The sequence below is a fragment of the Pteropus vampyrus genome, unplaced genomic scaffold (assembly GCF_000151845.1).
Source record: "Pteropus vampyrus isolate Shadow unplaced genomic scaffold, Pvam_2.0 Scaffold26, whole genome shotgun sequence".
In the NCBI taxonomy this organism is placed as follows: Eukaryota; Metazoa; Chordata; class Mammalia; order Chiroptera; family Pteropodidae; genus Pteropus; species Pteropus vampyrus.
Window position 1 is genome coordinate 12,775,765 of NW_011888807.1, and position 13,491 is coordinate 12,789,255.

At 32.4% G+C, this 13,491-nt stretch overlaps 1 protein-coding gene across 5 annotated transcripts in view; it reads left to right on the plus strand.

Moving 5' to 3' along the window:
• ROBO1 (roundabout guidance receptor 1) overlaps positions 1-13,491 on the plus strand; it is a 376,938-nt gene that overhangs the window by 302,670 nt on the left and 60,777 nt on the right. For all 5 annotated transcript variants that reach the window (XM_011356421.2, XM_011356422.2, XM_011356425.2 and 2 more), the window contains 5 exons: positions 5,174-5,379; positions 6,888-6,969; positions 7,145-7,313; positions 7,400-7,566; positions 13,002-13,123. In XM_011356421.2, coding sequence (XP_011354723.1) covers positions 5,174-5,379; positions 6,888-6,969; positions 7,145-7,313; positions 7,400-7,566; positions 13,002-13,123 — 746 coding nt within the window. The remainder of the gene's footprint in view (positions 1-5,173; positions 5,380-6,887; positions 6,970-7,144; positions 7,314-7,399; positions 7,567-13,001; positions 13,124-13,491) is intronic.

Here is a 13,491-nt window from a genome sequence, read left to right on the forward strand (position 1 = left end):
AAGTTTTATAGTTTTCAGGGTAGAAGTCTTGTGCATATTTTAGCAGATTTATTCTTATGATATTTTATGATTTTGGATGTGTGTGTATCATTATGGTATTGTTTAAAATAAGATGTACAATTGACTTTGTGTATTAACCCTATAACCTGTAGCTTTGCTAAATCTACTCATTATTTCTAAGATTTTGTAGGTAGAATACTTTGGAATGTCTATGAACAAAATGTGGCAACTGCAAACTAAATCAATTTTACTTTTTCTTTCCAATATTTAGACCTTTTATTTCATTTACTTGTTGTGCATTATCTGTGATCTCCGACATAATTAGTAGGATTGATGATAGTGGACACATTTTTCTTGATCCTAACTTTAAGAGAAAAAACATTTATTATTTTATCAGTAAGTATAATGCTAGCTAGGATTTTACAGATATTTTTTGAAATTTAAAAAAAAATCCAGAGTAATTTTTAAATACATTAATTTTATTGTTTCGTTTCCCAATGCTCTCAGAATAAAGGTTATATTCCTTAATATGCTTTATAATTTATGATCTGACCTCTGCCGGTTCATCTCAGAATAGTGTGTTGTTCACATGCCCTAATTTTATTGTTTCCTTTTTTTTTTTTTGTCTTAAGACTTCTACACATGCTCTTTTTGACTTGAAATTTCAATTTCTTCAAGAAGCTTTCCCTAACTCCTCACATATGGGTACTATGCCCTCACCCTGTATATGTATATATAGAGATTGTATCCTATACTGTCCTGTCTTCTGTTTATTTTCCTATAATCTTCATTAGACACTAAAAGAGCAGGGCCTATGTCTGTCTAATTGTATACCCAGTAACCTCCAAAGTCTGACACATGATAAGTGCTTAATAGATATTTTTTGCTTCAGTAGAAGAAACAGAAAAAAGAGAAATAAACAACTACCTATTAGTTAAATCAGAATTCAAAATTAGTATTTTCTCATTCAAAAGTCTGGACTCTTACCTCTGTCTATGATATATGTTATATATGCACTGGCTCAAATAAGTTAGAATAACCTAAAAAGCTTTTTACAATTTTTTACATTCATCACGCCTAATAAATGATGGTTGTAAATATCATGTAATGAATTTGACGATGATCAATAAAATCAATATGTAGAAAAAATAGAACATAGAATTGCACATACATTTACAATTACAACTTCATAAAGCAACTTGTACATACAGCTGTACTTGAAAAAAAGGCCAAAGGAAATTATGGTAAAATATTGTCAAGTATCTCTTATTAGTCTCATAATCAATAACTATAAGCAAAGTGACAATAGAGCAGGAGGCACAGAATATGATAGAGTAGCAGTTGTCTTTGAAATACTGCTTTTCGGTATCTGTGGCCTACCCCAACTAGCATTCGACTCAGGGACGTAGAAATTCATATCACCTATTTAATTGAAAATGTTTGTTCTCTTTATTACTAGAATGTAAGAAAAAAATAGTGGTTATTAAAAGATGTATAAAACTTAGAATCATTTGCATTTATCTCTCAAAAGTTATTGATATACAGTGAAAAGAATATTAATTTTTATTGAAAAAAAGAGAGATTTACCAATTACTAACCACTTGATCTGAATAAATCACTTGAGCTTTCAAAGTTTCAGTTCCCTGATTCCTAAAATGGGATAATATTTTATAGCCTAAATCATGGATTTTTGAGATATATTTGCAAACTGATAGCATTTGTGATATACTGTAACTTATGTTTAATGGTGTATAAATGTGAATTTTTTATATTTAGCCAGTGTATGTTATTTTGTATTATTTTTCACTTGAAATCATTTTATAAATATATTTATACATATTAATATAGCCCTCATGATCATTATTTTTCAGGAGATAAAATATTACTTTAATGATATGCCCTTACTTTTTAGGGTTTTTAAATCTTTCATTGAATGTGGGAAAAAGACAGGTAAATTTTTACAAAGTCTGCCATAATAAAGTTCTACCACCTATCATACTGCTTATACCAACATTACTACTACCATTAATACTATACTGATGATAAAAAGTTACCGTTATTTCATGCTTCCTTGGTGCCAAGCACTATGCTAAGAACTTTTCACTTATCAACAATTTCAAATGTGACAACATCTCATTTTACAAATGAAGAAAAGAGACTGAGAATGGTGAAAAAGTGTGCCCACACCATGTAGATAATAAGTAGGAGAAATGAGATTTAAAACAAAAATTTGTACTTCTGGACATGGACAATAGACTAGTGGTTACCAGAGGGTAAGAGGTGAGGGAGGAGGTAGATGCGGTAAAAGAGATCAAATATGTGGTGACAGAAAGAAATCTAACTATGGGTGGTGAACATGCAATGCGATATATATCTATGCCTTACTGTTGAATTGTACACTTGAAACTTAGCTTACTGGATTTTGTTAACCAATGTCACCATAATAAAAATAAATAAATAAAGTGGATAATAAAAAAAATAAAAAATAAAACAAAAATTTGTACTGTCCAATCTAATTATCACTTGCCACATGAGACTATTTAAATTGGAATTTAAATTGCTTAAAATTAAATAAAATGACACACTTAGTTCTTCAATCACACTAGCCACACTCAGGCCCTCAGTAGCTGTGTGAACCATTGGTTACTGTATTGGATGATGCACACATGGAACATTTTTATTTTTCAGAGCTACATCTTTCTGACTCCAAAGTCTGTGCACTTACTTTATTAAAATGTATTTTTGTTTTTTATAATTTTCTACTGTATTACTTGATAATTCATTCTAATAATCTTAGTGTAAAATGTCAACCCTAATTTGAGGTCTGTCTCATAAATCCTAAAAGCTAGATTCGATGCATAAATGTACTACACTCTTTGGTTTGTGTAAATTTATGCATTTCATTAGTATTTCATTCTAATCTGACAACATCAAAAATCTTTCATTTTCTTCTATCTAAAAATGTAAAATCGCCTTAACTCTTTTAGCTCTGATTTACATATTAATTTTTTACAGAAAAGTATAGTGGTAATATCATAATTCATATATATGAATAGTTTTTTTGCATTAACAAAGCACTTTCATATCTATTATTTTATTTAAATCTTCTTAGCAATCAATCCACTGAACTGATTAGAACAAGTGTTATTATCCTGAAGTATTATTATTATATTTTACAGATTAAAAAAATAAATAAACTGAGGCTTAGAGAATTTAAGGAACTTGTCCAAAGACATTTGACAGATGGTGGATCTGATAGTCAACCCAACTCTTTTCTTGCTTTATTTTTATAAACTACACAGTGTATACCAGGAAGAAATAAATGACACAGAGAAACAGCATCATAAAACTGGTTTGGGATGGGATGAGGAGGCGTAGATGATGCTAATCATGATGCAAATATCAGAACACTAGAAAGATGTAGAAAACTGAATAAATCCCCAGATACTGGATTGTTTCTAAACATAACAAGGTACCAAATGCAAACCACTTCGTTACTGGACTTAATTCTAATCAGTTATAAAGAAACCCTCTGTTACTAATTTAATTAATGTCTGGAGGTAAATATTTATTTATTCTTATAATCAAGGGAACACAGGTGGCAGTCTTAGAAAACCCAAAACACAATAAAACACTTTCATTCTTTTTTCATACTTATCAGGAGGGGCCTCTGATTTGATTTTAGCCAATCTCAACAGATAATGTAGAAAATATTAAATAATTCTAAGCAAGGGAATTATTGGCTTATATTTTTTATTCATGGAATATCAGAAACATTCCTGCCAAGTTTCAAACTCCAATCTTCTAATACACTACCCACCTCCCCTCCGGTATTAACAAATCTCACACTAGTAACCAACGGTGGAAGAGAATTGGAAGGTGGAGAAAAAATACGCAGTTGCTGATTTCACTCTCTTGCTTTCTTGATTTTCTTAGATTGAATGCACAAAATCAATAATTATTTCATGATAAACGAGGAACAAATTGAAATGTGACTCCAGCTTGTGAAAATCTCTGGTGCATAAAACTTTGAGCATGACATATCCAGCTTTGCAAATGGTTGCATCCAAAATTTAGTTACTCTGGCAACCAGTTTCCTTTAATCAGGCAACTTCTTAGAATTGTCTTTTATATATTCGCGACTTTTACAATTTTTAACTATTAGTCAGAATTGTAAAGCTTAATAGAGAAAAACAAATTCTTAAACTTATCTTTTTATTTTTTATTCATTTAGAAAAACATCATGGAGTTTCACCTAAATCACCTAGGTCAGAGGATGAAAACATCTCTCTGATGCAGGATTTATTCTAGTTTCACTATTTGTTTTAAGTCTTTCCCTGAAATAATTTATTTATTATCTTGGATAATGTTTTTAGATTTTAGATTTTTCATACAATACTAATACTTTAATTTATAGATTGTAAAAATGCCTTCCTTAGTACATTAAAACTATCAAGATAATAGAATTAGGAAAAGTGTTATCTCATTTCTATAATTTCAATATGGAACTATGATATTTCCTACGTTAGGACATCAGCTTGAGTTATATTTTTAGATTAGCCTACCAAGAATGTATTTTCACAGTTTTCCAGTTTCTCTGAATTCTTTAGGATTGGGAATTTTTTACATTTATTATTTTAATAGAATTCTAAAATAAAAGGCTCTCAATCATATTGATTTAAAAATTGTCAAACATGGTGGTGTGATACCATCATTTTTCTATGTGACACCAAACGGTTATGAAATATCAAGTTGGCTTTGGTTCATTTATGAAAATTTGTCTCATAAATTTCCTTGGGGTAAATGTCTTTTGCTGTTGTTTTATTTTTTACATATTTTAAAGTTTAAATGCTGCAGCATCCCATTTCTTGCCACTCACTATACATCTCTTCACTATCCACAATCCTTATTTAGTCCCTGAACTCTTAAATAGGTCCCTTAACAATGCAGCACACTCAGTCAGTGGTTGGTCACTTGAAAGGAATACATTTTACCTCATTTTAATATTCGAAATCAGTGCACCATATAAATGCATTCTGAATAATGCATATCTCCTACTTTAATTACTTGCTTAATTAGTTTGTTTCAAAGCCTAGAGCAACTGCTCTTGCTTCGATGATTAGAAAATTGCTTCCAGTTGCAGAAACCTATTTCCTGTTGTTTCTTCTGGCAGTGATCGCAGACCGGCCTCCTCCAGTCATTCGACAAGGTCCTGTGAATCAGACTGTAGCAGTGGATGGTACTTTAGTGCTCAGCTGTGTGGCCACAGGCAGTCCAGTGCCCACGATTCTATGGAGAAAGGACGGAGTCCTTGTTTCAACCCAAGATTCTCGAATTAAACAGCTGGAGACTGGAGTGCTACAGATCCGTTATGCCAAGGTAACTTGAAATGACACCCTGGGTTTCCCATTTTGTTTCACTTTGTTTTTGCCTCCAGTAACTAATAGTGAAGTCTCAAATTTTAGAAATAATGAAATGTCAAATAACAATATTAATATATTTTTAATTTGATGCTTTATTCTTTCAGACATTCCACTATGTATTTTTAAGATGATTTGACTCATAATTTAGCCCATGGCAAGTAATTAAAGGTTTTATATGGAGGAGGAAAAAAAAAATTTCAGACCTATTGAGGAAGGTCGATGAGGATTTGTGGGAGAACAAGTACCTTTTAAGTAGTGGTATGATGTAGTCATTCATTCTACAAAGCATTTTTCAAAGATATTTTCTAGTACCATTTGACGTGCAGTGTACTTGAACGGTTCTTCTATTGTGAATATATGGTTTAGCATTTTGCAATTGTAGAATACTATATATGCAAACAAAAACTATAAAGCAATGTATACACTGAGTATACATTTCAAATCAGAATGTTAAATGATGAAAAGCCCGTGGGTTTGTGGGAACAATTTAGGGATTTACTTTCCCAGGGCATCACATCCCATACCTGTTCTTTCAGGACTGTGTTGTTTTGTTTTGATTTTTCTTTTTCTTTTTAGGTCAAGATCAGACAAGTTCATGAGGCATATGAAAGAATAGCCTTGTCAGTAATAAACAATTTCAATTGCTTTATTGCCTATTATAGGTGGCTTTTTTGGAGTTTTGAATCAGCATAACAGCTTATTTTATGTGCCACCAAAGTTATTATGTTTTATTTCTTTATGACACCCATTATGACTTTGTTCTTGTAATGGACAGAGCGAGATGATAACATTCTCTCTTTATGAAACATTACTTGAAAATAGAGTTAATACCTTAAGCAGAGGCATATGGGTTCATTAAACTGCTGATGATTTTAAACTTGAACATGTGACCTGTGTTTGTATTCTGGTATTCACTCTTTAGAAGGGAGAGAGTTCATTCCAGCTAGGGTTTGGATTTATGCTTATTAAACTGCTTTAAATTAAGGTTTTTCAAAAGTGAGAAAGGGATTGAATAAGAGGAATTATTTTATATGTATTCTTTTTCCATAAAGATCTGTTAATTTATATCCATATAATTGTAACTCGGATAAAATATGAAATAGCAAGCATAGTCAAACTTTATCAGCCTTATTATATGACTTATTAAATATAAAGATATAATTTAGCAATAAAGACTAACCTTTTGAAGTGTTTACCATCCCTGACACTGAAAATAATGTTAATGCAATTAAATATTATATTTTTATTATATAATCAGAGTAATCATATAAAATCTTTTTTACATCTCCATGAATTACTTTCCTTCACATTCGATAAAAGTATATTCAATTAAGAAATAGTTTCTGGTTAGTGAATTTCAATGCAGTTATTCATATTTATGGGCCATATACAAACCTATAATTATTTTTCCAGCCCAGTGAGCTTTTGACTGTTTCAAATATTTATTTTCCATCTGTCTCTCAGCTGGGTGACACTGGTCGGTACACCTGCATTGCATCAACCCCCAGTGGTGAAGCAACATGGAGTGCTTACATTGAAGTCCAAGGTAATTTAGATAGTATTTTTACCTTAAAAGAAAGCTTCAAACACAGTTGTTTACTTACTGGTAAATAAAGTAGATGTCCTGATGCCTGAATAGATGTGTGGATATGTTATGTACATTTATTTATGTGCTTATCTGTATATGTGAAAATATTTTTCATCTTTTTCCCCTTCGTTAGAATTTGGAGTTCCTGTTCAGCCTCCAAGACCCACTGACCCAAATTTAATCCCTAGTGCCCCCTCAAAACCTGAAGTTACAGATGTCAGCAGAAATACAGTAACATTGTCATGGCAACCAAACTTGAATTCAGGAGCAACCCCAACATCATATATTATAGAAGCCTTCAGGTAGAGTGAAGATGGTGTTTCCTAGTTGTCCTTTTTTGTGAGTTACCACTAAATATGCATGTTCTAACTTGTGTATCTTTCCTTAGCCATGCATCTGGTAGTAGCTGGCAGACGGTAGCAGAGAATGTGAAAACAGAAGTATTTTCCATTAAAGGACTCAAACCCAATGCAATTTACCTCTTTCTTGTGAGGGCAGCTAATGCATATGGAATTAGTGATCCAAGCCAGATATCAGACCCAGTGAAAACACAAGGTAAATATTATCCTTAGCTGTGATAATTTTATAGGTAAATCATTTGTACTACATGCTAGGATTGTATATTTAACATAGTTTTGTTGTCCAAGGTGCTCGATTAATTTATTTTTCTATCAACAATAACTTTATTTTTTAATGTATTTTTAAATTAAGTTTATTGGAGTAACAGTTAATACAATTATTTAATTTTCAGATATACATTATAATTTGACATCTGTATATTCTATTGTGTGTTTACCACCCAAAGTCCAGTTTCCTTCAGTTACCATATATTTGATTCTCTTTACTCACTTTACCCTCCCCTGACTCTCTTACATTTAACCCCCTTTATCAATTAATTTTTAAAATTCAAACACAGTATCTGTAAACTTTATTATTTTCTGGACTAAGCACTCCAAAATAAGATTAATAACAGAGAAATGTTTCTCATTTTATAAAATCACAACTCCAATGAGAAAAAAAATATGTGAATTTTTTTGTATTCAGTTTTATGATTTTAAATATTGCTATATGTGGCTATAAAATCTTTATATACTAATTATATTTAAAATTGAATAAATTTTATTTATGTTGAAATCAGTTCTCAAAACCTTCTAGATGAGTTTTGAAAATTACAGCCCTAATCAAATAATGCTTTTTGGAAATCATGTGAATGTAAGAGATATGGGGAAGATAAGCTTGACTAGTTCTTAATCCCTCTGTCCAGTCAACCAACCTCCTGCTAAGTAGCATGGGGGAAAAAACACTTTAGGTCTGTGTGTTGTTTGGCCTGTCTTTCATTGTCAATTATGTGAGCCATGATATATTAAACTTTTAAATGAAAAGCATGTATGATTTTGGTCAAAGATGTGTTAAAGAAACAGAGAAAAGGGAAAATCAATATGTTAAAGCTACTTTTAAAACATTTGAAACTGGAAATTTTGTTCACTCTGACCACGTTCTAGATACACTGCTGTTTATTGTCTTTTGTGAATAGAATTATTTTTAATTTTCAATAGACAGATTATTTCCCATTCGCCCTCTTGCACATCCCGTTTTAATACTTTACTAGAAAGTATTTAAAGTATATTAAGTTTATATATTTTAAAAAGGATGAATTTGAATCGGCCTTTACCTTTTTTTGGATCATATTGCCTTTGCAATTAAAATATGCTTGCCCTGATATTAATAAAGATAATTCTAGATAGTAGTGATTAGAAATATAAAATTTATTTCTCAACATGACAGAGGAATCATGATGTCTCTATCCCGAGCTTTACTTTCCCAAAGGAAAAATTGTAACTTAGTTAACATGATAGAAACAAGTTACACACAAAATTATTGAAAGACTTCAACTCCTCTTTTCCTGGTTTGGGATAGGGTCTGACAGCTATCTTGCATGTTTTGTCTTCTCCAGTGAGTGAATAAACAACCTTTTTGGAAGGACTTTTTGTTTCAGAATTCACAGAGAAAGCAAACCAAGTTTTAGAACATGTCCATGTCTGTTTCTTGCTGTGTGAATTCAACACACCCAAATGCCTATATTTGTTATTATGAGTCATCTCACCAGGAGCTTTAATATTCTTGGAGCCTGTCTTAAGACACTTTGAGGTTTTCAATATTAGATACGCATTTGTAAAGAATGCAGAAACTATGACAGCTGTAAAGTGCATTTAAACTTTTGTCCCCTGGTCTCTACCTAATAGACTCTAAGTGAAGATTTGGATTGAATGTCATTCTGTCATATACTCATATGGATGCTTTTATTATGTATATCTGCATTTGTAAGTTAGGATATAGTTAACATTTTATCTGAATATGTCATTTAAAATTTTAATCAACTTACCTTTGTACATGAATAACTATGTCAACTGGAAGACTAGAAATGTAGTGAAACAGACATACAATTTTGAAATCAAAGAATTTTTCATCTTAGCTGCTTAACCTACTATCTATATGGCCCTGAGCAAGTTAGTCCTGAGCTTCGGTTTCCTCACCTATATAAGGAGGCTAAAAATACCTGTTCTACAGGATTAGACAAGGATTAAATTAAGTAATCAATTTATGAACATACAAGACTCAGATTTCTATTTTATGCCATACAATTTTACTACTGGACTTGTATTTCACTGTCTGCACTAAAAATAAAAGAAGTTAATAAAATTTATAGATATCATAAAACTGAGAAAGACAGCTAGCATGCTGAATGAGAGAATCAGAGTTAAATATATTTGACAGACTGGAATGATGGGCTAGTACTAAAAAGATGGAAATTAATGAAGCAAATTTTAAAGTTTGGTCCCTGAACTTAGGTTTTAAAAATTAACTGTAGAAGAATAGGCTGAGGTTACCTAACTTAAAGTGAGAACATGTGATTGTGTGTGTAGGAAAGTAGAAGACAGACCACAATCTTTGAAATCAATTAAAATACCTATCTGAGCCACTTGAATGACGTAGCAAAATAAATAAATAGATAGATAGATAGATAGATAGATAGATAGATAGATAGATAGATAGATAGATAGATAGATAAATGTGGTCTTAATTGGCACTAGCACAATTATATCTGGATGAAGTAATCTCCCATCTTCACTCTGAACTAGTCAGATCATTAATGGTGTAATGTGTTCTTTTTTGAGCATCGTATTTTCAGGTAGACGTTTAAAAGGACGATGAAGATAGTTGGTGGTGGTGCATGAAAGGGTAAAACTCTCATCATAGGAAAAGAAACCCAAGGATCTTGGATTTAACCCTCAAAATAATAAAGTTAAAGCAGGCATGACGTCTTTTTTTCCTTAGCATTTTAAGAAACTATCATGTGAAAATGATATGTTTATTCTAACTACAGACAACAAAACAGAACCAATGAGCAGAAGTAAAACTGAGGAAATTTCATTGTCTAATTCTTGGACTATTTTGAGAAATGGTGAATCCCAGCTGAGGGTCAGCCTAATATTGGCCATAGCTGGAACCTGGGAAAGAACCTTGAAAATTTTCAGAACAGAACATATAAGCAGTAAAAGGAAGAGCCAGGGAATTCAGCAAAGACTGGTTGGAAATTGATTCATAAGGGAGAAGGCATGATTTCCATAAGTATTTCTGCACCATAGTTACAAAAAAGCCATACCCAAGTAGAGATTCCTAGGAATGAGCTGGGTCAAAAGTAAGAGTTACAAAGATAGAAGGCATGGTTTCCAATTCAGGAGTCAGGTAGACTTATGTCACAATTGGAGAGAATTAAAACTTTGTTACAGGATAATCAAAATCTGTTTTTCCAAAGACACAGTTTATACAAGGAAGGTGAGATGAGTAGCTAGCAAGTAGCGGCACTATTGGTCAGTGCTGAGAATGGGGGTGGTTGCTGCCTCTCTTACTACTATTCTTCATCCACACGTCCTATCCACATAGCATTCCTTAGCCCTGCTTTTTAAAGAATATGTGCACAGACACCAAATGTACGGAATATGTATGATATAGATAATAATTATTGAGACCAGTTACTATGAATAACAAAGTGGAGCCTAGATAATCTCTCTTTAGAGATTAAGTGTAGGGAGTCCCAATACTGGAGAAGCAGTTGGACAGAATCGTATCTGAGATTTCCTCCAACTTTAATTCTGAGTGTTGGGAAGGATCTTTTACATTATAACACATTTCTTTCAGGAGGAGGAAGAGGAAGAGGAGAACAAGAACAATAAAGGGCCAATTCATAAACTTCTAAATATTGCAATATTAGACAACATTTTCCATTTTTCTCTCTGGTGGGGAGTTTGCTAAAATATTCTAGACCACTGTTATCAAAATGATTACAGGAAGTCTGGGAGTTTAGTCAGTTTCCTGAAAGAATTAACTGGCAAATTTATCTCAAACCAGAGGAATTAGGGATTGTGATGCAAATCATAGTAGGTACATTTTAAAATGGTTATTTACATGTGTAAAGATACTTCCCAAAAGGCAGGAGATTGCCTGAGGTTGGAAGCTTACCCATGAGAAAATATGTTTAGAAGCTGACATAACATGTGTTTTCCATACACCAATTTTTTGTGACTCAACCACATGAGTTAAATTACTAAGCACATACTATATGTACAGCACTATGTTGTGTATAGGTTGTGATCATAGGTGGCCTGAGGGCCAGTAACAGCCTAAGTTAAAGTATAGTAAAGTATTATCTCAATTGTTTTTTTCTAATTTTGCTTATTTATAAGCTTAACTTATAGGCCCAATACAGTCAAGGGTATTATTTCTAAAAGTGTTTGATAACACTCAAATCTATCATCTCTTCCATTAGCCTGCCTTCCCTGGACTCCATCAAAGATACTAACCCACCTCATTTTTAACATTAATGTTTTTGCTTTCTATCCAGACTCTGTTCTTTGAAAGTAATTATTTAGAACATTAAAATTCACATTTCTGGTGTTTATGGACTGGCAAATAATCTAGAATGTATGTGCCAAGATACAACACTCTGAGGAGAAATCTGGATGCAAAAAAAATATATATATATTTTTAAATTTAACAAAACCCTTCTTTGTTGGAAAAAAAAAGTGCAACATAAATGAAAGCTAATTATCTCTATGTTCTTGGTCTCCTTTCTAAAACATTGATGTTCTTGAGATTTAAAACTCTTTATTAAACATTTACAGTTATACTGTAACTAAACTAACCAAACCATTATTAATTAAATAAATGTTAAGTACTGTTTTCTCATCAGATCTATCCTATCCTATCCTATCCTATCCTATCCTATCCATCTTACTGAGGGCTTCTGTATCCCCCATCATAGCCACTAACTTATTATATACATAATTTGAGAAAACATCCAGTTTCTTATAAAATGTAAGGTATCTGACTTCTTTTTGTGCTTGCTTTTTACTTATAATGCCTCCATTCTTTTCATTACCTATCCACTTTACTGCATCTGACTTTTTCTTTCTTGCCTAATTAAGATCACTACAGAAGGTTATGACAAACTCAAGGGGATTTCACTAGGCTCCTCATTCTTGGCAAGAAAACAATCATTACATAGTAGAAGGAGCCCTCAAAAGCAGTTGTTCCCATTGTTATCTTTACCTCCTGCTCTTTTTGCTTTCTACATGTCCTCTGTTTGTCTTCCCTCCTTTCCTTCCTTCCTCCCTCCCTCCAGCCAGCCCTCTCCTCTCTCCTTCCTCTCTTCCACCCTCCCACGCACCCTCCTTCATTCTCTCTCTCTCTCTCTCTCTCTCTCTCTCTCTCTCCCCCCTCCCTCCCTCCTCTCTCTCATTCCTATCCTTCTGATCCTAATAAAAAGGTTAAGTTGTTCCTATTTTATTCTGTATCATAGGTTGTCTTCCTAGTCACAATGATTCTTCTTTTCTGAGAGTCGCTATGAATGAAAGGATTGCCTCACCATGTTTTCATTCAAGTCAATAACATCACGTAAGATCTGACACAGTCTTCTTGGATTGTTGCAGATGTTCCCCCAACAAGTCAAGGGGTGGATCACAAGCAGGTCCAGAGAGAACTGGGAAACGTCGTGCTGCACCTCCATAGCCCCACCATCCTTTCTTCCTCTTCTGTTGAAGTGCACTGGACAGTGAGTCATTGTTGTTGCAATGTTTGATCACAGTTTTAATAAGCAGATGAGTTCTAGATTATTATGTGAAAATATGTATAAATGCAAAAGATAATTAAATTTTATATATATATTTGCTGTTCACTCTCCACCAATAACTTTATAATGTTAGCATTTTTTATTACAGTTCCTGTGGATTGGATTTAAACAGAGAAAACTTTTATCTTTGTGGTGTTTTCTATTATGCTGTAGGAAAGAAACAATTTTAATCATGAATATATAACTTGTGATAGATTGTTATCAAATGACTTTTTCTAAACTTACAAATATTTTTAAGTTGCATTAAGTAGCCTTTAAAATTAGAAAGTCGTAAAACACATATTATTTTC